At 34.4% G+C, this 26845-nt stretch overlaps 3 protein-coding genes and 3 pseudogenes across 3 annotated transcripts; 1 reads left to right on the top strand and 5 right to left on the bottom strand.

Moving 5' to 3' along the window:
* Positions 1-602: 602 nt before the first annotated feature.
* LOC145629792 (pentatricopeptide repeat-containing protein At4g18520, chloroplastic pseudogene) lies at positions 603-2703 on the bottom strand (annotated as a pseudogene).
* Positions 2704-3451: 748 nt separating this feature from the next.
* LOC145639981 (ATP synthase delta chain, chloroplastic-like) lies at positions 3452-4906 on the top strand. Its single transcript, XM_081691296.1, has 2 exons — positions 3452-3921; positions 4327-4906. Exons 1-2 carry the CDS (start codon positions 3586-3588, stop codon positions 4765-4767), a joined length of 777 nt encoding a protein of 258 aa, XP_081547422.1. The 5' UTR covers positions 3452-3585; the 3' UTR covers positions 4768-4906.
* Positions 4907-6494: 1588 nt separating this feature from the next.
* LOC145639973 (uncharacterized) lies at positions 6495-8236 on the bottom strand. Its single transcript, XM_081691290.1, has 2 exons — positions 7855-8236; positions 6495-7473 (listed from the first exon to the last, which is right to left on the bottom strand). The coding sequence occupies exons 1-2, from the start codon at positions 8036-8038 to the stop codon at positions 6737-6739; spliced, it is 921 nt and encodes a 306-aa protein (XP_081547416.1). The 5' UTR covers positions 8039-8236; the 3' UTR covers positions 6495-6736.
* A 3143-nt stretch (positions 8237-11379) lies between these two features.
* Positions 11380-12255, bottom strand: LOC145629637 (glutaredoxin-C1-like; annotated as a pseudogene).
* A 6962-nt stretch (positions 12256-19217) lies between these two features.
* Positions 19218-21718, bottom strand: LOC145629500 (exocyst complex component EXO70C1 pseudogene; annotated as a pseudogene).
* Positions 21719-22810: 1092 nt separating this feature from the next.
* Positions 22811-26150, bottom strand: LOC145629420 (uncharacterized). The gene is made up of 4 exons (XM_081682052.1): positions 25923-26150; positions 23802-24269; positions 23432-23638; positions 22811-23346 (listed from the first exon to the last, which is right to left on the bottom strand). The coding sequence occupies exons 2-4, from the start codon at positions 24057-24059 to the stop codon at positions 23038-23040; spliced, it is 774 nt and encodes a 257-aa protein (XP_081538178.1). The 5' UTR covers positions 24060-24269; positions 25923-26150; the 3' UTR covers positions 22811-23037.
* Positions 26151-26845: the final 695 nt, after the last annotated feature.

The following is a 26845-nucleotide window of genomic DNA, read 5'->3' as shown; positions in this document are numbered from 1 at the left end:
GGAACCGCTGTCTTTCAACTTAATAAGGACATCCCAATCAACGCTACCTTCTACCAAGAACTACACTGTCCGGCGGCCTTGGGGCTGTGCCAACCTCAAGTGCGGATCAAACTCAGGCGGATCAAGGATTCACACAGTATATACAAGGACAAAATTAACTAATATAGATTATTCAAAGTGTATAAGCCGGATTTAAGAAGGTTTAAGGTTTTTGAACCAAATATTGTACAAAACTAGTTAGGAATTTTGCAAGTTTAATAATTAAAAAAAAATAAAAAAAAAATAAATAAATAAAGGAAATTTGTTCTTGGTTTTTAATTCTAATTTAATAACAATTCTTTGTCAAGTGCTTAAATTTAAATCCCAAAAGAACAGTTCAAGTAAAACTCAGGCACTGGTGGTGAATGCCAGGAATCCAAGATTGTGAGTCACTTGTTTTCCATGCTTCAATTTTTCCTGGTTTTTCTGTTTTGTTTCTCCAATTTTACTACAAAACTAAAACTTTATCTCCTCATGTAGTAATTAATAGCATCTAGTAATCATGTATGATCAAGAAGGAACAAGAACTTTTTCGTTTTTTCAGACGTATATAGTTAATTGAGACTAGTTTAGATCTAATTAAAGTTACACATACCTTTGGATTCAACTTTTCGTAATTGCTTTGTTTATGGATTTACATGATACAACTAATTCATCCACAAACATATGTACAGTTAGTCAATAGAATCAGGATCAACTCAATTGCAATTCATCAGTAAGAGATTCTGTATTCCATTCCACACCTCCACACGCACTAAGAACAGTTGTGACAGTGTAATCATCCACTTGAAGACCTTCCTCTTGCATCTGGTACATGAGCTGCAGAGCTTCGCGGCAGTACCCATTCATTGCATATCCCACTATCATAGATCTCCAAGAAACCAAGTTTTTTTCTTTCATACTGTTGAAGACTTGTAATGCATCTGAAATACATCCACATTTAGCATACATATTAATCAGGGAGCTCCCCACGAATATATTGTCTGAGATCGTAGGGGATTTATTCAAAGACGAGTGTATTAGTTTTCCATGCTTAACTGCTTCTAAGCTTGCGCAAGCCTTCAGAACAGAGGAGTATGTAAACGGGTTTGGTTTCACTCCTTCACTGAGCATTTCTTTCAAAAATTCGAAAGCCTCAAACTCATATCCTAGTTGAGTACAACCAGAGATCATGGCGGTCCATGAGACAACATCTCGAAGGGGCATATGTTGGAGAACCTGTGAAGCAAGACCATATTCACCACATTTGCAATAAAGCCACACAAGAGTGCTCCCTATGTAAATGTTGTTCTGTGATGAATTCTTCAGTAATTGTGCATGAATTTCCTTCCCAGTTACCAGAGCACCAATAGAACCACAGGCTCGGAGTATGCTTACAAATGTCAAATTATTTGCTGCTACTTTTCTTCGTTTCATCACACGGAAAAGTTTCAACGCCTCATACCCAAGCCCATTCCTAGCATACCCAGCAATGATAGAAGTCCATGTAACCATATTTCGCCTTTTCATCCCATCAAACACTTTTCTAGAATCCTCAATTTCTCCACATCTTGCATACATATCCAGGAGTGAAGTGCCAATATAAACATCATTGTTTATAAGTTTCTTAACTGCTATGCCATGCAACTGTCTCCCGAATTTCAGTGCCTTCTCTTCTCCACACGCCTTCAAAACGCTACATATAGTGTGTTCATTGGGTATATATTCGTGCATAAGCATTTCTGAGAAAAGTGAGAAGGCCTTCTCACCATAGCCTTGTTGAGAACAAGACGTGATCATAGTGGTCCAAGTAACCACATCCCGCTCTTTCATCCCTTCAAAGACACGAAAAGCACTCGAAAAGTCACCACATTGTGCATAGAAGTACATAACAGCACTATCTACTATTAAATTGCTCCATCTACCTTTTATAATACAAGCATGAACCTGTTTCCCTAACTTATAATTCAACCTCTTTCCACACAAAATCAACACACACACACAAGTTGTCCCATTCGCTTGAATCCCCGACTTCACAAATTCACCAAAAAGACTGAGACCCTCATCCTCTAAACCAAAATTCAAATACCCATTAAGAATTGTGGTCCAAGAAATAACATTTCTTCTCTCAGGCATTTCATCGAACACCTTGCAAGCCTCTTCTAACTTTCCAAAACTCAAGTATACACTAATCAAATTGTTATTAACAAACACAACAGAATCATTCAAACACTTCAAAATCAAAGCATGTATCAATTTTACATCTTTTAATCTAGAGCATGATTGAAGCAAAGAAGCTACCCAGAATGGATCAAGTCTAACCCCTTGACCCCGCGATACCGAAATTCCAACAATTGGGTTCTCTTGTGAGATTTGGGCATCGCTAACTTCTAATAAATCAGCTGAATTTTGCGATGATTTGTAATTTAAACGAAATTTTGGGTGATTTCTTTGAAGAATCAAGTTATGCGTTTTGCAGAAGTTGGCATGTTTTGAAGATTTTGATTGCAGAGAGAAACCAATAGATGAAAGGAGAAGATTTTGGGGAAGAGAATTATGGAATGGTAGAATGAATGTTGAAGAAAGAGAAAGCATTGAACTGAATTTGCAGGACGTTGGTGTTCCCGCTAATATTAGTTTGTTTTCTGTTGGTCTGAGTGTAGAGTGTAGTAGTTATTCTGTTATCCTTCGTGAGTACTGACTACTATGAGTAGTAACTAGTATAATTGGAAATTTGCATATATGAGTTGTGAAACGATGAGTTTAGTTTATGGTTAATGAAGTAGCATGGTTGGTTGGGTTGGTAAATGCAACCCCTTATGAGTGCTAAAATGCAGAGTATTAGTGTTCATTAAAGGTCACGTGTCATGGTCAACGTTGGAGCAAAAAATAAACGGTGACATTCTGGCTTATAGTAGTCTCTTACAACATTTTGCATATTAAGAGGTAGTTTCTTGCAATATTCAATAATACGTAGTTTATCATAAAAATCGGTTTTAATACTTGATAGTTTTTTATAAAAAAAAATCCTTGACTTTATAATGATACTTTTTTGCTAATATTAGTTCAAATCTCAATCATCTTACTAGTTAACGAAAAGGTTATGACAAATACAGTTTCCAAACAACGTTACATCAATGGGTAAACTTTATTCTACTACGCTATGGCCTATGGGCAAGAAGCTAAGGAGTAAGAATTATCCCCTCTCATCTCTTTATAAGTTCATAAGCCCAAAAATACAAAGATCCAACTATTTTAATTCAAAGTTTCTAACCTAACAAAGAACAAGATAAAAAGAAAAACGATGAACAATGATTTTGCAAGAGTGACCCCACAACAAGAACAAATCTAATTTCCGCGCCAATCAAATTAACATCACCACATCTCTATTTTATCCTCCATTTTAATTTTATTTTATTTTTGATCCCCTCAGAAAAACAAGAGGTCATCTTTCATCCAAAACCTTCACTCAAAACCTCCATCCATTCTCTGCTTATCTCACTCTCTCCACTTTCTCTCTCTTACTTTCTCTCTCCTCGCCTCACTTTCTCTCTCTAGCCTGCAACAATGGCGGCATCTCTGCAAACTCCAGTATCCTTGCAATCCAGAACTAAAACTGTTGCAGCATTATCAAATTCATCATCGGCTACCAAAGCTCCGACGCCATTTTCTCTCTCCTTCTCCTCTTCTACCGCCACCTTCAACCCTCTCAGGCTCCAGATTTTAACCGCCTCGAAGCTCACCGCCAAGCCTCGCGGCGGCGGAGCTCTCGGTGCTCGCATGGCTGACACCACCGCCAGCAGGTACGCCTCCGCTCTCGCCGATGTCGCTGACTCCACCGGTACTCTTGATGAGACCAGCGCTGATGTTGAAAAACTCTCCAGGATTTTCGCCGAAGAACAGGTTTAAATTTTCATCGATTTTACGAAATTATAAACAATTTTTAGGATTATTTCAATTTTTTACGAATTTGTTGATTTATATCTGTGAATTTGTGACGTACACTCAATTTTAGTTTGAATTATTGTAGAAGTTTCACGTAATTTTGATTTTATCTGTCAAAATTTCTACGCCCTAAAATATACACAAATTGCTGCCGATTAATTATGTTCGAATAATGTGCTATTTTATCTGTTTATATATTTGTCAGGTTATTTATTGCATCAATTTTAGTATAAGTTCCTGTAATTTGATATGTTTGAACAATGTGATGACATATTGGAGCAAAACTTAGGTTTCTGTAAGAGTTATATACTTCGTAACATTGTTGGAGTGATCGCCTGATTCAGTTGAATTCATGTTGTATAGGTGTATTACTTCTTTGCAAGCCCAGTGATTAGCATTGAGAGAAAGCGTAGTGTCTTGGATGAGATTGTTAGCACCGCAGGACTTCAGCCTCATACCGCCAACTTTCTTAACATCTTGATTGATTCGGAGCGAATTGATCAGGTTATTAACATATTGAATGCATTTGAGGATGTGTATAATAAGATTACCAACACTGAAGTAGCAGTGGTGACTTCGGTGGTGAAGTTGGAGAGTGATCACTTGGCTCAGATTGCTAAGAGTGTTCAACGGATGACAGGAGCGAAGAATGTGAGGATTAAGACAGTGATTGATCCTTCACTGGTTGCTGGATTCACTGTCAGGTATGGTAATGAAGGTTCCAAGTTGGTTGATATGAGTGTGAAGAAACAGCTTGAGGAGATTGCTTCTCAACTTGATTTGGAAGATGTTACACTTGTATAAATGTAGTAATCATATGGTCATCTAGTAAATTTTGCTAGATCAATGTTCTGAATTTAAATTTGGAATTCTGTATTTTTGAAACTATATGAACTCAATTTGTATAATTATGTTAATGACAAACAGATTGTACCTTTGTCCATGATTTTTGCATGATATAAGTGATTCCATATTATATAACATGGTGTCATTTTCCACGAAAAGGTGTTTATCTATGGTTCATTGCAAATGTTTTCTTTGTGGCAGACTATTGGAAATACTATAAGATTTTGGACCATTACTGGGAACTAATTTTCTGAATGCCTATATTTATTTAAACTGCAAACACATCTCAGCTCTGTGCAGGGAAAGGTGAGCATATGTGGCTTTGAGCATCAATCTTTGTAAAACAAGTAATCTTACTTCTGTCTGTATTAGTTAGAAGCTATGATTACTTCTGAGTTCCCGTGCTGTGCTTCATGCTTCGGCTATTGGACAATGAATATTGAATGCATTTGCGCCATTTCTGAGATACAAATTGGTCGTTTGCCTGTCAGATGTAGCTGCATGACTTCCCTACCTGTTTATTGAATGGCATGTTTTCGTTTCTGCAAATACTTTAGTTTCAAGCATGCAAACCTGTCTACTTATTGAAGAGTTGTCACGGAGTTTATAGTCTTTTAAATACCTCTATTTCCTTTGTAATAACTTTGAACACAAGCTAGCAAAATACTAACATGTTGAGCAAAAATTCGTTGCGTGGACAAGTGTCTAGTATGCTAGCATAGTTACCTTGATTAACAAAGTTCCAGTTTTTGGAGCGGGATACAGGAACACTGTACAGCAAATTGCTAATTGCTACAAGCCTACAATGCATGTTTATGGGGCATCAGGTCTGCAAAGCTGGGTTTCTGAGAATGCTTCGGAAATTACAAGTTTTTCATTGCTCGACTGCTTGTTCACTTTTGAAACTGTTCTGTTCAAGAAATCTTCTATTATTCTACAATGTGTTCTTTGATGGTCATAACTTTGTTTGATCTTCATTTTATGCTTCTTTGCATTCTTCATGGCTGCTATTCTGATTCAATCTCTTATAATCTGGTGGCTGTAAAATGCTGTGTAATTAGGATCCGATGCCTGTTTGTCTTCTATATTCGCACAATATGCTGTTATGTTTGTTTGCTGGAAATAAGTCTTTACTAAATATTTAAAATCTCTATGTTTGATTTCAATGCTAGGTATCAAAATGTGATGTGTACATTCATCGCAGAGTACTATGCATGTTTGTGAAGCATAAGCTGTGTAATTAATAGGCTGGAATTCTGAGAGTATCCAAAATAACAATGTTTCCATGGTTAGTTTACTTTTGAAACTGTTCTGTTCACGAAATCTTCTAAAGTTCTACAATGTGTTCATTGTTGGCCCAGCTTTGTTTGATATCCAATTTCTGCTTCTTTTCTTTCTTCACAGCTGCTATTATGATTCAATTGCCAGTAATCTGCAATTCTGGTGCTAGTAAAATTCTGTGTAATTGGGATTTGATGCCTGTATGTATTCTACTCTTTAATTTTCACAATAAGCTGGTTTGTTTGTTTGCTGGAAATAAGACTTTACTTATTTGTCTTTAGAATCTCTATGTTTGAATTTAATGTTAGGTATTGAAATGTGCAGTTTTCATTTTTTTTTACAGCAGAGATCATACTTTATGCTGATAATTTGGTATGATGTCAGTTGTAGTTCAGTGCCATAATATATTGCTTTTCTTTTCCTTGGTATCACTTTGCTAAAAGGTTGTGAATCAATGAATGTATGAGGCTATGAGCTATATTGACTGTAGTAATTTGACACAAATACATTACAATATTTATATGTAATTCCTGCTGTACATCATAGACTCATATTTTGAGTCACAATCTGTGTAACAAGGAACAATATAAAGCAATAATTTTTTGATAGCTGGAAAACAAAAATCCTACTTCATGGATTCTGTTTTCTAAGGTTGTGATGGAGTGAGTGGAGGAATTATCGGTGTCCAAGTTCTTGGATCGCGTATATCAAATACAGGTGGTGGTGGAGATGTAAGTGGGATGTGAGGTATCCATGTTCTTGGGTCTCCTAGACTAAAGGATGGTGGAGGTGGCGGTTGAAAGAGGGAAGGAACTGGAGGGAATGGAAAGGGTAAAGATGGAGCTGGACTTGAAAATGGAAAGGGTAAAGATGGCGGACTTGAAAATGGGAATGGAAAAGGTAAAGAGGGAGGCGAAAATGGGAAAGGAAAAGATTGCAAGTTTGCAGCTTGTGATTTAGAAGTTCTTTGATTTGGTAAAGGGAAATCATGTGGAAGCAAGGACTTGGATGAACTATCAGAATTTGATGATTCCTTTACTTTTTCTGGTTTCCTGCACAATTTATCATTCTTTTTTCTCGGTTTGTAACTCAGAGAAGTGAAGCTGTAAACACAAAGATTCTCTTTTCTGGATTTGACTGATACTTCAGTTGTTGTAGTTTTCAGGGCTGGAACATTGCAGGCTGAAGATGGGCTTCCCAGCAAACTCGCCTGACAGAATGACTGGATCGGAGGACCATCTACACAATCTATTCCATCAACAGAAGGTATTTCCAACTTGTATACTCCATGTATGTCTGTTGTTCTGTTAACTGAGAAGTTTATCATCTCCGCGGTTTTTGGCGATTTTGCATTGAATTTGCATTGTATGTGTACATCGGCACCTATCATATCAACAAGAACCTATTATAATTTGGTTTTATGCAATAGAATGTCAGTGAACTGGCTGCCCTGTGTTTGGTTGGAAGGAAAATTCTTTTTCCGGGAAAACTAAAACTAAGTTTCCTAATCCTTATCTCAAAGGAGTGTCTACATTTTCCTAACCCTTATCTCAAAGGAATGTCTACATATTCCTTCTCAATCTTCTTTCATATACACTCTTAAATTTTTGCAACCAATACGAAATGAAATTTGAAGGCTAATTTCCTGTAAAATGTACATTCCACTGAAACTAAAAATTCCTTTTTAAAAATCATTCCTCCAAACCAAACACAGCTTTATTCAAGATTTTTTTTTTCTTTAGTATGTTAGCTATAAGTAATTACCTGGGATGAAGTAGCTGTGTTTTGAAAAACCGTCGTTGAGGCAAGTATCGCAGTAAACAGCACCTACCACAGTGATGCGAGAGCTGATGGGCGCCGTCGTGGATTGAGCCATAAGAACGAGAATGTGACCGAAGAAAATCAGAAAGAATAGAGAGCTAGACATTATATCCATGGGATGAGACATGGGGGGAGTGATAGTAATGTAGGATAGAAGGTTCTAATGAGAGAACATCCCAGCAGTTAGAAATACAGAAACATTAAGTAGTCCATGATTTGAAGAATCAGAGGCATAACTTTTTATAACTTGTAGATAATCCTTTATATTTTCTGCAGTAATATGCCCGTGAGTTTATGTTGGTGGGGTCGATTGTTATCACAATAGATGATGCTCTTTTTTTATGTTCAATTTTTATTCACTACAAACAAAGTCATGTGAAGAGGCAATTTGGAAGATTATATGGCTTGAAATTCATCATTTCTTTGATAATTTTGTTAAAGGGAATCACGGGTGTTTGTAAGGGAGTTGTAACCTTTGTTTGGTAGTTAGATTGATTGTTTTGGATTTGTCTTTTTGTTTTCTATATAAATACCACTAAGTATATCATGCGTGGTTATTGAATTTGAGCCATTGAATATGCTCATCTATCTACTGCTGTTAAGTGTTAAGCGTAGTTCATTAACGCACTTGTTTGCTTGGCAAAATTAGTTGTGGGAATAATGTGCAATGTCATTGTGCTGGTCTGCTTACGGCGTAATTCCTACAAGTTCGCAGTTTATAATTTTTTTGGTAAGGAAGAAATATGCAAGTAATTGCTACGAAACTGTCTACTGCTGTGCGGAGGTCCTGCATTATATGGAACTTGTCGTCAGCAAGGTTGACAAATTTAGCCAGCATAGCAGCACATGGGTATTTGCCTTAAGAAGAATTGCTAGCTGGTTAATCATTAGGAAGAAATGCTAGTGAATTGCTGAGATTTGTGAATAGTATGTGCATATTACATGAAATGCATGCGACACATCTCTAGTGGAACTGTGTTATTGGTTTGTGTATGTTGGCTAGCTTACCGACGTAAATTCGATGATGTAAATACCTTTTGGCGATGCTGTTGGTAGGGACAAGGTCACGAACTCACGATGTCTCACGTTGTGTTTCTAATCGACAAGTGCACTTGTTGAAACTTAGCCTGCATTGGTGAACTATGGTATTTGCACAAGATTGAATCTGTTGGAAGAGGCTAGACATGCAGCATGGCAGCTAAGTATGTAATGATGTATATGTTTTTCCCCTTCTTTGTCATTCTCTAGTATCTAATCTATCAAGAGAATTTCAGCACAATTGATACTTAGCTCATCATGTTCCCGTTTTTTTTGCTTTGTTCTCATCTTAGAAAATTTCATGAAAAATTCAAACTTGTAAATTACAGTTCTCATAACTTAGGTTATGTTTGGTTTGAGGGATACATTGTAAACCAAATTCTATTTTCTGTGAAAAGCATTTTCAAAAAAAAATACTTTTTATAAACTTCATTTATTTTTATTTAGTGGATAGAAACATTAGTATAGGAAAAGGAATTTTAGGGGAGGAGATGGGAGATTGAGGCATGGAACCGAGGAGGGGAGATGGGTTGAGTAATAAGCTTTTTGTTCTCTTCCATTAAAGATCTACTCACTTGTTCATAGTTCATTCCATTCGTCACTTTTTGTTTTTTACACTTTGACTTTTTACAGTCAACTTTCTAAATTTTTAACTATAAAAATTTACTATTACAAAAATTAAAACTATATCAACTGAGAATGTAGGATCTTGTTAGATTCAACTTTAAATGCATTTTATAAATATTAATTCATTTTTATAGAGTTTTTATTCATGTATACTGTATATATATGCGGTAAAAAAATTAGCATTGGAGATTATGACTAGTGATTGTTAATTTGTGAGCATTTATTATGTAATTACTACCTCCGTCCCCGAAAGAACGACCTATTTGGCTTAATTTTAGTCCCAAAAAGAATGACCTATTTGCATTAAAACACCCACCAATTTGCAACAATATTTGTGCAAAATTATCTTCCCCATATAAAAATTTGATTTTTCGTGTAATTTTCTTACATTTTCTCTCTATTTTTTTTTACAAATTCCATGTAAATTTATCTTTTGAATATACTTTTACTTCTTTTTATTTAACTTTCTTAATACCCGCTCAATCAACCCAAATGGGTCGTTCTTTCGGGGACGGAGGGAGTATCATTATTTGAAAATAAAAATTTATTTTTAATTTGCAACCTCATGCAACAAAATTGTTGTAAATCAATTAAAAACTTCATATATTCTCTTAATATTGTGACAATTGGACTTTTACTCTATTCACCCACTCTTTTTTGAAAAGATTGTGATTTATATGTAAATATTGTGTGATTTTGTTAACTTTATCTTGATTTATAATGCTACCTCCGTTACATATTATTTGCAACGATTTGACATAAAGTAGAGAGGGTTATGAGTTGAGAAGTGTAAAACTCAACATGTTCCAATATTAGGGGACTGAGGAAGTATAATTTTATTTGCTAAACAATCCATATATACCTCTCTTGTACAAGAATAATATTGTTCTTTCCTCAAGTATGTAAAACCCTTGTGTAAAAAAAAAAGGTTAAACCCAAAAATTCAATTACATCTTTTTCTAAACCTGTATCTAAAGCTTAAGAGTCATTTGTTCTTTTTTGTTACTCGTTTTTATTCATGTGTTGTAGTAAATGAATAGAATTGACTAGATAAATCATTATCACCATATCCAAAATCATTTGTTACTCGTTTTTATTCATGTGCTGGTAAATGAATAGGATTGACTCTTACAAGATGTACTCTCATTACATTTGTTCTAAGAAGTAACTAGTCAAACAACACACCTAGGCTAATTGTGTGTAGTGTGTACTCAGTCTTAGGATAGAGTTTTGGTGCCTTGGATTAAAAACTAGTGAGCATTCCGTGCGATGCTTTAGGTTATTACACTTAATTATTACTGCTCATAATCTTTTATCAAATGAAATAAAAATACATTATCATAAATTAATTACAATTTTGCAAGGATTTAAGAGGTGAGAAAAGATCCCTCCTGTATTGAGTGATGCAGCAAATGTTTCAGTTTTAAATCCTAATATAACCTAGCCTAGAACTATCTACCCCTTGTTAATTTGGGCCTGTGAGTCTATGACAATTGAATAAATGATGAGATAGTTGGGCCATGACCCATGGGCCTTGTTGGTCTAGGATAATCCAAACCCATTGTTCATGCTGCCTTTTTTTTTTTTTTTTTTTTTAACATTTAATCAATTTTTTCGTCATTTTATTATACTATGTAAAAGGAAAAAGAACTTGTGAGAGCTGCACAATAGAAATAGAGCTTGGAACCAAAAAAAACATGATGAAAAGTGCGTATTCATTTTGACAATGTAAATTGCATCAAATCTTTCATTTCACCTTTTACCACAAATTACAAAAACCAATTTGAGTTCAAATTACAATTATAATCATAATTATATTAACACACACAAGACACACACAACCGTGTCATGCTTTCAAAATTGTGTGCAATGCAATTTCCCACCACTAACTAATCAAGTCATTAGATTTAAGTCATATTACTACAATTATTCATACTGAAATTCATGAATAAGCCAGGATGATAACGAGTTTAATTAGTCTATCCTTAAACTACGAGTTCTCAAACGAAATTACTCGTGAACTATTCGAGTTTGGCTAATTGATTTATTATTGATGGATCGAATATAGTTCATAGCCAAAGAGCACCGGCTTCCTTAAGGAGAGGAACAAGGGAGCCATTAATATGAGAAGCCATAACTCTATCCATAGCACCAACAAGTTTACCACCAATAAAAACAACAGGAACAGGTGGTGAATAATTAGTACCAAGCAATCTAATCAAAGCCTTCTCCATTTCTCTTCCTCTTGGATCTTCGTCGAGTTCATACACCGTCGGATTAACTCCCATACCACAAAACAGCCGCTTCACCGCATGACACATACAACAAGTGCTCACACTGAATATTACCACGCCGCACTCTCGGATGCTAGCCTCGCCACTTTCTCGAGCGGGTCGGCCGCTTCTCGAATGTTCATCATGTTCATGTTCATGTTCATGGATGGTACTCCTATGTAGTATGAGTATCCCCATGATGATGACGACGATGATGATGAGGATGGTTCTTGTAAATGGTATTGCATTTTGTTTTTTAGGGTTTAAGTAGTAGTGAAAAGTAGAGGTGTTTGGAATGAAATGATTAATCGGAAATTTAAGTGAATAATGTTTGAAGAATGTAAGAACTTCAGGATAATGTTTCAAAGGAGAGAAAGAGAGAATGTATATTGAGAGAAGAAGTGTGTTATGAGGTTGTGTTTTTGGAATGAGAGCATGCATGCCCTTTATATAGGCGTGGGAACATATACAAGGTTGATGACGTATGTAATTGATTATAATAGTGGAGTAATAATGTTTTTTTTTGTCCATACTTCATATGATGATCATATTATCATTTATATTTTGTATAACGTAAAGTAATGATTAGTAAATTTTTAAAAAAAATCTAATTTTGTAGATCAAATAGACAAACAATTCTTATAGGAGCACAAGAAATGATTGTCCACTTGTTTAATTTCTATAGTATAATAAAACTTTCAAACGATATATAGACGGGATGTGATTTCAGGTTTTAAGCAAGATTTCAACCAGTTATGTTAATTCATCATCGATATAAATAAAGCAATAATGAAAGTATAAAATTAAATTGGTTGTTTAACATATTATTATGTGCATTATTCACATTCATGCATGCAATTTGTTCAACCAAATATCATTGGCTCATTGTGTAGCTCAAGTTATGTCTCAATTTAGCCCACTCGAGTAGTAACTTAGGGGGTTGTACGTCCAAGTGTGGTGGAGGATGGTGTTGTTTTTTTTATTTTTGCTTAAGTATGAATAATAATTTATCGTCTGAACAACTTCAAACAAAATTAAGGCAATAATGAACGAGTAATATAATGTTAATTATGGGGTATTTAAATTCTTTTTGAAGCCAAGGAGAGGATAACAACGAAGGGCATGTTAGTAATTAAAGAGGTTGTCTGTTAGTTGTCGCAACGCATGCCAAAAAGAAATACAGTGTCTTAAATTGGTTGTGACTTATGATAGGTATCTTTGTAGGTTTTAGGGGAGAGAAAACATGTGTAAGTAAAAGAGTGATTTAACCAAATTAACGTAACATAATTAAACAAATATAGTTAAAACTTTAAAAGACAATAATAGCTTTAAACATAAAGTAGGTTATGTCAGTTTTTATCATATGTAGAAGGCGGCTAATGCCTTTAGCCTTTGTCTTCTATACCCAATTAGAATCCTTATGACTTTCAAGCTTTAGTCACATCTACAGATTATATGTGTTTCAAACTTCTAAAAGATTAATATACTACTCCCTCCGTCCCTTTATTACATGTCTGTTTCTCATTTTACACGGAAATTAAGAAAGCTAAACATTCCTTAAAACTAAAAATTGGGAGTAAAAATATACATGTGGGGTTAGAGAGAGATAGAGAGAAAGAAAAAGGTGGTTGAGAATTAGGAGAGAGAAAGTATTGGGAATTGATGTAAAGTACAAAAAAGAAAAAGAAAAATGATGACAACTCATCAAAACAAGAATAATATTGGCAAAAAGTACAACCTATAATTAGAAACAGGCACTTAATTTTGGTCACCCCAAAAAGGAATACAGGCATGTAATAAAGGAAAGGAGGGAGTACAAAGTACTCGTACATATAAGTTGATTATACAATTCAAATATAATACTTACTCAAATTATAATATTAATATTTATGTCATTATATTATGTGTGTTGCTACATTACTCTTGTGAGTCATGGAGTATTTGTTTGAATTTGTATTGATAAGTTTTCTACCTTTACAGTACAAAAACATGCATAAATAAGATGTGGTGGACTAGTGGTGTTTAGTTGGACTAGTTGGATGGTAAATAACTAAAGGTGTCATTACTTCACCCCTATTCTACTCACAAAATATTGGGCACACTGTACACATGAACCATAGCTTAAGAATGAAGCAAAATTTTCTTATGTGTGAAAAACTCCGTATATATATAACTAAGGGTCTGTTTTAGTAGACTGAAATCAGATAAACTGAACTGAGCTGAACTGAATTGAACTAAAATGAATATTTTATAAGAGAAGGAAATTATGAGCTGAACTGAAAATAAACGTATGAGAACAGGCCCTAAGTACTCAATATATACAAGTATCAATACAAAATACGAAGTAGTATGTAGTTGCTTTTGTTAAAACACGACTATGATATATTTTATTGATTAACTTTCACTCACTCGTACGAGTACTTCGTTTAAATTTCTTAGCTCAGATAAAACCAATTTACCTATAAATTTGGAAAGAGCCTATTAGTCAAATGCTTATGCATACTGATAAACTAAGAGTTTGTTCTCTTTAGCCTAATTTCAATTCAGTTTAGTTCATTTTAGTTCAGCTCCAATCAGTTTAAAAGTTCAATTCCTAATTTTCATCTCTTAAACAATTCATTTCAGTTCAGTTTAATTTAGTTCAGTTTTAATCAGTTCAGTTCAATCTAATTCATTAAATCAAAACAGACCATAAAGTAATAATCAATTAGGCTTAATTTTGTTATTACTACATACAAGTACAAGTTTACTACATAGTTATGTAGTACGGAGTAGATAGTACGAACTAGGGCACTACTAGGCTACCTTTAACAGGAGCATGGTTTGGCAAGGGTATGTAAGCTAAGGCATGGAAGCAGGGTTTGTGAGAAACGACTTTAACCGTGTATTCGTTAATGTAAGATCATCTCAACTTTTTTAAAAACGTAAACGGCTGTTTATGTCCTTGTTGTCGCATTTACTGAGGCAAACCATCAGCTTTCTTATTTATCCGAATTATTTGTGTGGTGATTTTAATGAAATATTTGGTGGTCAATGGTTTCTTTTTGGCATATATGTCGGATATACAGTTTCTAACATCTTGCTCTTTTTTTTCTTTCTATTTTTGCAGTACCAAGTTGACTACTTTATTTTAAGTCTTATTGAGAGATTCTTTTATGCTCATTATGACATGATTATTAACACTTACTACAAAGTATAATTGCAAGTTTCAAAGTTTGTAATTGTAAGTTTGTAACAACATTTCCTTCTTCCAAATTATCAAAAATTAATAATTACTTGTAATATGCATCCCTTGCAAATGTTTTTGTTTGAAAAAAAAAAAAAAAAACCTTCATAATCGTCTAGTATGCTCTTTGCTTCTTCGTATCTTCCAGGCCAGCTAACCACTTATCTACTTGTCTGTATGGTTTATAATTTTTCCTAATTTTTAAAAATAAAAACAGAGAAAGTATATGTTTACTAACGAATACGTAAATTCAATAAGTTGTCCCTGCCAATGAAATCCATCGGCGGTAAAGTAACCCAGTTGAAGAGGTATAAGAGATTTGATTTGAACTTCACGATTCCTCGATCTTTTTATGCCACTCCTAGGGCGGATTTGGAAAAATGGAAATTATATATCGATTTACTTGACACCTCAACATTATCTATAAAGTAATAGGTTTTCTTTTGGTCCAAGAACTCAATATAAGCAATAAATTTTGGAATTGATAACTTAGGATTAAAGGGTTAGTTTTAATGTTATGACAACAAATACTTGCATAGTCATACATATACATGGACCATAAAATCTACAAATACTAAAGTCAAAGGACTTAGGGCCTGTTCTCTTCCGTTGAAATTCAGTTCAGTTCTGTTCAGTTCTGTTCAGCTCAGTTCAGTTCAACTCTTAATTTATGTCTAATGATATTGCTAATGATATAAAGCCAAATTTCATTCTTTTAAGCTCTTATTACAACGACGACAACAACAACAACAACAACAACAACAACAACAACAACAACAATAATAATAATAATAACAATAATAATAATAATAATAATAATAACAATAATAAAAATAATAATAATAATCAATAAGTAATAAATAATAATAATAATAATCATCATCAATAAATAATAATAATAATAATAATAATAATAACAATAATAATAATAATAATAATAATAATAATAATAATAATAATAATAATAATAATCAATAAATAATAATAATAATAATAATAATAATAATAATAACAATAATAAAAATAACAATAATAATCAATAAGTAATAAATAATAATAATAATAATCATCAATAAATAATAATAATAATAATAACAATAATAACAACAACAACAACAACAACAACAACAACAACAACAACAACAACAACAACAACAACAACAACAACAACAACAACAACAACAACAACAACAACAACAACAACAACAACAACAACAACAACAACAACAACAACAACAACAACAACAACAACAATAATAATAATAATAATAATAATAATAATAATAATTTGGGGTTAGATACTAGTTAGATACATGTATTAATTAAAACATTAAAGAGAGTGGGTTAGGGTGTTGGACTGTTGGGTCGTCGCCTCTGTTAGCTTTTCGTGTTTTTTTCTTTTCTTTTTTTTTTTTAATATTTTTTTTTAATTTGTTTAAATGGGTTAGATACATGTAAGTGTTTTGTGTTCTTTTGTCATAATACTATTTTATTTTTAAATTAAATAGTATATGTGTTTAAAATATTTAGAGGTTTCAAGTTGTTAATATATTTTCCATAAATTTTATAATTATATAGTATATTTTTCGTAAATATTTTAATATGTACATTTGTATATACACATATGTATAGAAATAAATAATCAAAGATCACTAATCCGTAGTTAAAAATCACTAATTAATAAGTTCAGTTCAGTACTTCAGTTCAGTTCAGTTCAGTTCAGCTCAGTTCAGTTCAGTTCAGTTCAGTTCAGCTGAGTTCAGTTCAGCTCAACTTCTAATTTCCCTTTCTTATAAAATATTCAGTTCAATTCAATTCACTGAGTTCAGCTGGGTTCAGTAAATGAGACACAAACCCTTACAAAATCATCACAAAATAATTGAGCTATTAGTATAATTGAGCTATTAGTATCACATTTGAGTACTTTGCAATCATCCATCGTTATAAATTAATCATCACATTAAAATAGTAATTCTAATACGGAGTATATACAAATTGCTATGTCGGATTGCCGGCCAAAAATCCACAAGAACAATAATAGAGGAAGCATACTCATCGATTAAAGTGTTTTAGAAGCTACTAATAAGATAAGGCATAAGGGGTTAACCTATGAAACCAAAAGAAATTAGGGGGGTGTTGTATTTGTATACCTAAAGTGATGACAATTGAAAAAAAAAAACCAAAGGATAAAAAAGTGAAAACAAAATCTGAAATGTGGCGTGCAAAAAATGGCAGTCAATTCTACCGGGTTATGGGCCTCTCGGGTACTGAGGCCCATTGGATCATCCCAAATCCCAATACTATGAGACATTTATGACAGCAGTAGGATCTGTATTAACAATAACAGACCAATCACCTTTTTTTTGTGCTTTTTTTAATTATTTTATTCAATTCTTTTTGGAGTTGCTTTGCTCAGCAAATCCAGGGCGCATGCACAGCCTTTTTACTGTTCATTGTTCAATCTATATTACGGACGTCATGCAATGCTGCTCACTAATCCCACTTTTTATTTCTAACACCAGTATTATGCATATTATACTGTGTATTTATCTTTGTAATCTTTCCCTAGATATAATGTTTCTAACAAGTACTTTTTCATTTTACATTAGTTTGAATTTTTAATACGGAGTATAGGTATACAAATATTTTATTCATCTTACATTTGAACATTTGCAAGAAGTTTGAAATTTGGCATATTCAAGGTTGTTATGATCATCAATTCGTGTCTTTTTTTTTTTTTTGAAAAAAAATAAAATAAAATCAATCCATAAGGAAAGTTGTAATTGAAAATTCTTCGTGCTCGCGTGTCCACACGCACAGTACTGTACTACTGTGTCGTATTTTTTTTCGTGATCGCGTGTCCACACGCATAGTATCGTGCCATGTCGTGCTTTTTTTTTCGTGTTCGCGTGTTGTACCGTGCTTTTTTCATGCCGGGTCGGCCCGATATAGTGTCATCTTTAGTCTTGATTGATATCTGTTCAAGTTTTTAATTAAAATAGACCTTTAATATGATATTAGAACCAGCGTGATACAAAGGTCACATATTCGAAACTCTTTCACCCCTCCATATTCTATTTATCATTGATCAGGAAGTCCTGGTGAGCAGTTGAGCACAACTGCCAATCACAAGGATTAGCAATTGGGTACGTATTTGTGCTGACTTTATGACCAAGTATGGTACCACACTTATGGGCTTAGAACTTTTTCTTTCGTATTCTTTTTGACAAAATTGGCTAAAAGCCTACAACCTGCATACTAGAGCAAATTGCCATAAAACATAAGCCCAATACAAAATTGCCATAAACCACTACTCTTATTTCAAAAAAAAAAAAAAAAAAAAAAAAACTACTCTTTGAACTAAATTGTATCTCTAAATTCAAAATGTATTTTATATGATTAGGTATGGGTTCGATTTCTATTAGTTGTGGTTCTTGTGGGTGAAACTGTGGAATACTGGAAATTCCCTTTCCCCCTCACAAATTCCTCGAAGAATGGGTCATTCTCCTTGCCCGCCAAAAAAAAAAAAAAAAAAAAAAAAAAAAGCATTTAACATAGTTTTTAATATTTCGTTGAGTGTAGTCACTAGTCAACAACAAAAGAGTAAAGTAAATGAAATCAATTAGAGATTAAGAGAATATAAATAAACTAACATAATTAAAAAGATTAGTAATCTAAAATTCACAGTATTCCATGTTTAGCACTAAATTAAGCAAGCTTTGTACAACACCTACTTATTCACTATGCCAATGACATAACATCTTTCATATCAAATTGCAGTTTATTGCACAATTAGAGAGTTTTAGACTAGATTATCTCACACTAATATAATCAGTTAATCAAAGACATGAAAAGTTACTTTAAAATACTATATTGTGAGTTGTGATTTTCTGATTTCAAACCAAATTATTACCAAGATTGCAATCATAATGCTATAAGATAGACATTGTTAAAGTTGCATACTTCGTATATAATATGAAACAAGAAATCTCTCTATACATATAGTAGGATACTCAAAAAGCTTTATTTGAAGCCTGTCTTGAGCAAAATTGCATTTCATAGTACACCAAAATGAATGTTTACAAACTTAGTAATGACAAAAAAACTTAGTTTGAAAAACAATAATACAAGAAAACAAACCATTTATCTCCTTAATCTCCCTCCTTATCACAAGATGAGGGGGCTAGTTTTTCCTTCTAGCCATGGACAAGTTTTGGTTCCCATCAAACAACTCTTCGATAGTACTCTCGATATCTTCCGGTTGATACTTGATATACTTCTCGCGCTGCCTTCCATGGGTAAAATGTTGTCCGAACCTTGCTAAGAACGACCTATACGCTGGAATCATTACAGCCGAGATGGACACTCGAAGCTCCGATTGAAGTTGTTCATCACTCACCACCCAAGCACTTTGTGTCTTGTGAATATCATCAAACATTTGGTTAAAAGCCTTGAACCTCTCTTTTAGTACCGGCTTTTGAACCTTATTATTAACCTGCATTCCTTCTTGATTTAAGCATTGTAGTACTCTACTCCATGTCTCTCTTTGATAACTCTTATGATATCCTCTTAACTCAGATGATCTTTTCCTACAAAAATTATTCCCAACCAAATCGTGGATTTCAGCTGATTCCTTGATCTTTTGTAGAATGTATCTCCCGTTGTTCATCAAGAAGATGTATCTTAATGAAGGATCTTTGTATAGCTTAGACTTTGCCTCTAAGTTTGCATCTAAAAGGCTCATTATTGTCAATAGCTCGGCAGCAAATGGTGTTTGTTTCGGGCCTTGATTCTTGTTGTTGCGGTTATCCTCCTCATCCTGATGCTCTCTTCTCGGCTCTAGGGATTCCAAATTTAGTCCGGTGATGTGGTGAAGAGAAAAGACTTGCTCGAGGCTGTCTTTGAAATCACAAGCATACCACAAGTAGTTCATTGTGTATCGAGTCAGCGGGTGGACAGCCCCTCCAGGAACCGGGTTCCTTGCAACGTCGTTTTTGATGGAGTTCTCTAGATCACAGAAGATGCAAACAGCAGCTTCTCCTAAACGCCGTCTCACAGAAGATAACTCAGACCTCAGCTCATTAGCACATTCCTTAGAGCACATTTTATCAAGGGCGGTAATAAGGTCAGTTAGAGTATCATAAATGTCAATCACCTTAAACAACCTCTCAGCCGAACGCTTTGTCAAGGAAATTGCCTCAGCAAAGTTAAGGAAGAGGATGACTGCTGACCGAGCAAGGTTAGAGAACATGGCATCACTGATCGAGGGGTGCTCATTCGAGAAGACAGAATCGCAGAGTTTCTTCTCACCGGGCAAGAGGACATTTGCCACATACTTGACAATTTTGATCCAATTGCCTATGTACCCCTCAAGAGACTCCCATTGCATCTTTTGCACCTCATCAATGCTTAGTTTTTCGAACCCTTCTCGTTGCATAGCTTCCTTGAAGGCATTTCTTCGAAGAACACTATATACTTGGCAACATTCGGTTTCATACCCTGCAGAGATCATCAACGAACCAATCTTCCTCATGTTAGATATACTTTCCTCGCCAATCATTGGATAGTTGTCCTCCTCAGATCCTTCCTCATTAGACTCCGTAGCTTCTAGCTTGGCAGAAGAGCGCCTAGAAGGGTTTGCGGAATCTTCTAGAATGATTCGAAGCTCCTCCTCCATGAATGTCATGGCTCTTTGGACAACGAGTGAAGTGAGGCTAAGGCACGAGCTTAATTTTTTTACATTCTCATCAGATGAGGATTTGCTTAACATATTGGACAATTTCGACAACCTACTTACCGAATTGATCAATACATTGTCTTGTTCAACATCCTCCCCGAAGTTCAATGTAGATTCTGATGAATCATACCTTTCAATCTCCACCTGAACCATCTTGGCAAAGGTCTCAACCGTCTGAGAAATCTCAGGGAGATTCGAGTTGTCCTCCATCAAGGAGAGCTTCTCGATGATGCCATCGATTTCCTCATTGAGCTCTTCCAAAGTAGGTTGATGATGAACTACTTCCTCTACCACACCACCATTTTCTATCTCCTTCACATCAGAAACCGCTTGGATCAACACAGCATCATTGGAAGAACGGGTTCTTTGAGGAGGACGAGGAAGGCGACGATCTACATGAACACTAAAACTCGAGGATTTGCTAAGACGTGTAGATTTTTCTTTCTTTGATAAACCACGCCGATCATTAAAGCTACTAGACTTGGATGCAAAAGAATTCTTCTCCATTCTTTCCCCCCTCGAGTTTTTATTTTTATTTTTATTTGTTTTCGGGGGAGATCAGAAAAAACAAAATGGCCTTACAATTTTGTCATAAGCAAAACAGAAAGACAAGAGAGGAGAGAGAAAGAAAGATGAGGATATGGTGGGAAAGAGTGAGAAAGAGAAGCGAAAACAATGGAGAAAATAATGGTCTGAAATTAGAGATGCCTGAAATTTTGATTGAAAAATCTGGAAAATTATACTTTCTTCTAAATTTTTTTTTTCTTCTTTTTTTAATTTTGGATGGCCGTTAATTTTGGGAGGGAATGGCAGTTGATGGTTGACCCTATATGGTGTGAGAGTTTGTGGGAACCACGACTTTTTGGGGGCCCACAACCGTCTACTCTTTTATTGTCAACTTGAGCACATCTGTACATGATAAATATAATACCATATGCTAAAATAAATATGCTTTGTTGCATATAATTAAGTGCCTAAATTTAAAAGAAAAAAGTTTAAATTCAGAGAAATATGCTAAAAAATTCAGATAGTTGATTAATGAGAATTATAAGGGTGATTTGACTAATCATAGTATATTATTAGAATATAAATATGGATAATGCTAGACCATTTCCATAATCATGATTTATGATCTAGACGAAGAAATGAAGACACCTTCAAAGCTAAAAAAAAAAAAAGGACAAGCGAAAAGTACGTAGTAGTATAAGGGTTGCTTATCTGAGGTTTTTTCGAGTTAATTCAGCTGGTCATACTCGATCGATAACATACATTAGTATAGACTTTTAGTTTAATTAGGTTACATAGCTCGACGAATTGTGCAAGAGACAATTTTGGCCGACTAATTGAACAATAAAAAAATAAATAGAATGTTTCGTTACCAACTTTAAACTATTAAAACATTAAGAAAAACATTAGCCTTACTCAAAAAAATAACATGTAATATAGTAATCAACTTAAGAGGAGACATGAGATGGAGTTCAGGACTCTGTGTCTCTGAGGTTCTCCTAATTCTGAAACCATAACTATTCTAGATAGACAGCATAGTGCTACAATTTGAGCCTGTTAGTTAAACAAACCCTCAAACCAAATATGCATATAGGCTTAGCTTATAGCAACTTCTCATACTTTGCGAGGCTGCGTAAAGATGGCAGTGGGCCAACAGGCCAGCAAGAGGCAGGCTAAACCAAGGGCGCATTTTGCAAAGACTGGCACAACACAGGCCACAGGGGCAATGGACTGTCATGATCAATGCACGACTAATAAAGGGAAACGCTTGTGGTGGCTCAAAGGTACAGCCAATGAGCCAATGGGATGGCCGATTGGCCATTATGGCACTTTTGCCATGAGCAGTAATGCCCAGAGGCCGCCATACACTAGCACAGACCACTGTCATAGTGTCATCTTTACTTGAGGGTTGAAACCTATCATGAGAATTTTCACCTAGGCTGATTGGTAAAAAAAAAAAAAATTACTTACAGAACTAAGATGAGGAAGAGCTTCAACAACAGTTAATATATAGAAGAACAACTGAACAAGAGAAGCAGAATTCTTGAAAAAGAGATGCTTCTTGTACAATAAACATGACTAGGGAATGTGTAGATGCTAAGCTCTCAAGGTTACAACAGACAGTGAAGACAGGCCTAAAGAAGATCTAGAAAAGCAAGTCAGTGTTAAAATTCATTAATATGGTAACACCAACTTATATTTCATAAAGTTTAAATAAGTTAAAGTTTCTTCAGCAAGTCAATGTTACCAGAATTTAGCAGATCTTGCACAGATGCCAAATCTGGATACACAGGTGCTCCGGATTTTCTCCAATTCTCGGCATCTGGAGTCTTAAATCTATCTAGTAATAATGCGTGCATGCCCAAGCTCTTTGCTGGAAGATAATCCTTACGCATGCTATCTCCAATATGTAGAGTTTCTTCAGGAGCAACATTTCCTGCCCTCTCTAATGCAATCTCATAAATCCTTGGGTTTGGCTTCTCTACACCTTCAATACCAGAGAATACTCCAAAATCCCATTCAGAATCCTGAAATTCAGAATTTAAAAGTGTTTTCAAGGTCATTGAACTCATGATGCAGAGGATAGACTAAAAGCCAAGACACAACCTTTACCTGATTTATCCCCAAGGCAGGAAGAATTACATCTTGATAACGGTATTCTGCATTGCTCACTAGCCCAACCGGCATACCTTGAGCACGGACCCATCTTAGGAAAGGAATGGAATCAGGGAAAAGAACATAAGGGGCAGATGAGCCAAATGACGCATATATGCGTCTGAATATCTTCTCAAATGTCTCTTCATCATAGTCATATCCAGCCTATCACCAAGAAAACACTATACATAAGGGGGCAGCAAAAGATTCTATGACATCTACTGAGAAAATATCCAAAGATGACCCCAATAAGCATTTCCGTTTTTTTTTTTTAAATGCAAACAATCAAACAATTTATGGGATCAATAGCCAAAGCAAAAACATTTACCCTTATGAAGGAGTCTCGGACACATGTCTTCCACCAAACAATATTGGGCATCTTTGCAGCATGGCCAAAGCAAGGATAGTTCTTGGCCATATCAGTATATGCAAGTTTAAAGCCTTCATGCATGCGTTTGTAGTTAGGACATGGTAATCCTACAGCTTTAGCAGCCATACAATAGTAATCTCCAAGCTCCCCTTTGTAAGCTAAGAGAGTACCGGTAACATCAACAGTTATACAACGCAACTTTGACAAAATTGTCATCTCTGCAGTCCAAACAAGTGGCCAATGTCCAACTATTGCACACTATAGCAAAAAACACTTCAAGATCCAATTATAGTACACTTGCCACACTACAGGACTTCAAGGTTTGCAAGAAAATTTTAACTTTCGAAGATGACTGCAGCTGAAACCTCCAAGCAAGATTTATAAACTCCTACAGTCAGCCATTAAAATCAATAATCTGAAAATTTTCTGCAACAGTACACAAAGAAGTAGGTCAGAATAGGCCTCTAGTGGGGAGTCAAGGAGAAATTTTGGCAAACTTAACAGAAGGAGAAAAAACAACAATAATTGATCAACTAGTCTTGGAACATATAAGTGCAGTGGTAGACTAAACAACCACAAACAACGAGTGCTGGTGGCCTGAGTAGATGCATATCTAATGCCTTGGACATGATCTCCATCTTTCCAAGTGATCCAATGTAGTTCAATATAATCCATGAAAGTGCACGCTTCTTCTAACTATTGGAGACTTGATGCTTCTCAAAGTTCTCAGACTCTTTGCAAGTATCAGACTTGTCAGAAGTTTTTAACACGGATACAGGAAGCTTTATGTGTTTTTCTAATGTAGTTTAGGGATCACACTTAAGTGTTATCATCTGTTTAAGGTGTCAGATGTGTATCAAACACAAGTTTGGCTTAGAAAATTAGAGTGTGTCAGAGTATCAAGGGAGGGTAATATAATCACTTACCTTAGACTCCCAGGGAAGTTAATGATCTTTAAAAAAAATTCTTCGAATCCCCTAAATTTCTTCTTTAACCTATAAGTTTCTAATTCTTAACAAAGTATGTTGAAGTCACTGCTGAAATGGTGCTGAAGTTATACAAGACACAATGACCATCATGGAATAGGAATTAAATCCATTACTTGATTCAGCTAAGCGAATGACTGAATGACTTAGCATTTTACAAAATACAGACTTACACAAAGTGGGATCTGATAGAATCATAGAAGAATAGCATTTGCAACACTTTGTCTTTCTTTACTGCTCTAAGCAGCAGTAAAATTTAGAGCTTTCCTTCATTAACCTCTACTCAATACCAAGATTTTATCAGACAATTAAATGAAAGTTGTTCCATTAGCATTTTAAATGCTTCAAAGTTCAAACAATTAACATATGATCCACAAATTTTTTTAACATCCACCCAAATACATTTACAGCACTTTGCCATAAAACAGCCTCAACCAATTGTTCTATATTTTTACTGTAATTAAGGGTGTTAACCCAGGTCGAGCCAACTCGAGTTTTACCATGTTTAAATTCAAGCTCAGCCGGGTTCTGGCCTTCATCCGATCCCCAACACTTGCTCAAAAGCTTGTATTTCAATGATTATATAATGTACAGAACTAGCTTAAATGAATTTCATAATGCTCAAAAGTTGGAATATATCAAAAAAGTGATCAACTTGATAAAAACAAATAATTTTTTGATTCCTACTTAATGCATCAACTTATGACAACACAAAACTATGGTTCAAGGAAATACCTAGTTTACAGACATCCGACAACTGTTCACAGAATCAACTGATGTTTTTAACAAAAAATTATACGCCATTTTAATCAAATAAACAACAAGTTAATTTGTGACAAACTATGATTCTATATTACAAGAATCAACTGGCATCAAACTTCAAAATATTAAATTAAATCAAATTAGAGTTGTTGAAGTAATAATCACATAAATCAACAAATTTGAAACATGCAATCTCATGTAAAATAGAATAACAATAATCCAAATGAATCAACAATTTAAAATGAATCAATCAAAGAGGCAAAATTAATCAACGAAGAAGAAACACAAATTACAAACGAAATTGAGAGTAAAAAGGAAAATGAAGACATACCCAGATGCAGAAATCAGACAAAGAATCTAAGATAACTTGGGTGAGTCCGAAATTTGTAGCGAATTGGTCAAGCATTTGGGAATAATTTATTTAAATTAAAAAGAAAGAAAGAAAATAGAAGTCTCAACTGGAGAGTAAGAGAGAGAGTGCCGCTGAATTGTTAATTACGAAGTTAACTTTTTATTCAAGCACACAGATTAATGTTGGCGGTGGTAATTACATAAATGGATTTAAGTTATCGTTGGTTTAAGCCTAATCTAGGGGCCTTAAAACGTGAGGTTGGTCTCTAATCTTAAAATGTACTCCGTACTCAAGTTTTCGCAAGAAAAATGATCATTTGACATAAATAACATGTGTCTCCTGCTAAACACTCATTACAATACGGAGTGTAAGGGATAGTTCAAGTGGTTAGAGCTCCCCTCCCGATTTCCAGTAGGATCAAAACTCATCACCCGCTCTTGTGGCTCTCTAAACACCAAAAATATATATATATACTTTAACTAAATATATTTGCCCATCATTAATATCTTTAATAATATATTATTATAATTGATATTTTTTTATCTGCACCATATTGCAGAGGGAGTAGTAAAATAAATAGTCGAAAATTTATATCTATAAATAATGTATGCTTAGTGTATCAATTATTTTAAAGTTGTAGATAATGACATGACATGTTAATGTGGATTTGAAAGACAAAATGACACAAGAAAAATAGCAAATACATATGATTTGCAAACTAAATCTTTCCAATATATGTTGTGTCTTTCGTCCCTTAATTTTTGTCCCTTTACTATTTCATGGTTTTCAAGAAAAATGGTTGGCTGTTAAATTATATCGTAAACTATGTGTTAGGAAGATTATACTTCGTATTAGAATTTAGAATAGAATCAGCATAAGTACCTTACACTTTCTAAAACCTA

This window comes from Chenopodium album, chromosome 1 (assembly GCF_948465745.1).
Source record: "Chenopodium album chromosome 1, dcCheAlbu1.1, whole genome shotgun sequence".
NCBI classification, from domain to species: Eukaryota; Viridiplantae; Streptophyta; class Magnoliopsida; order Caryophyllales; family Amaranthaceae; genus Chenopodium; species Chenopodium album.
This window is presented reverse-complemented; position numbering and strand designations above follow the sequence as displayed.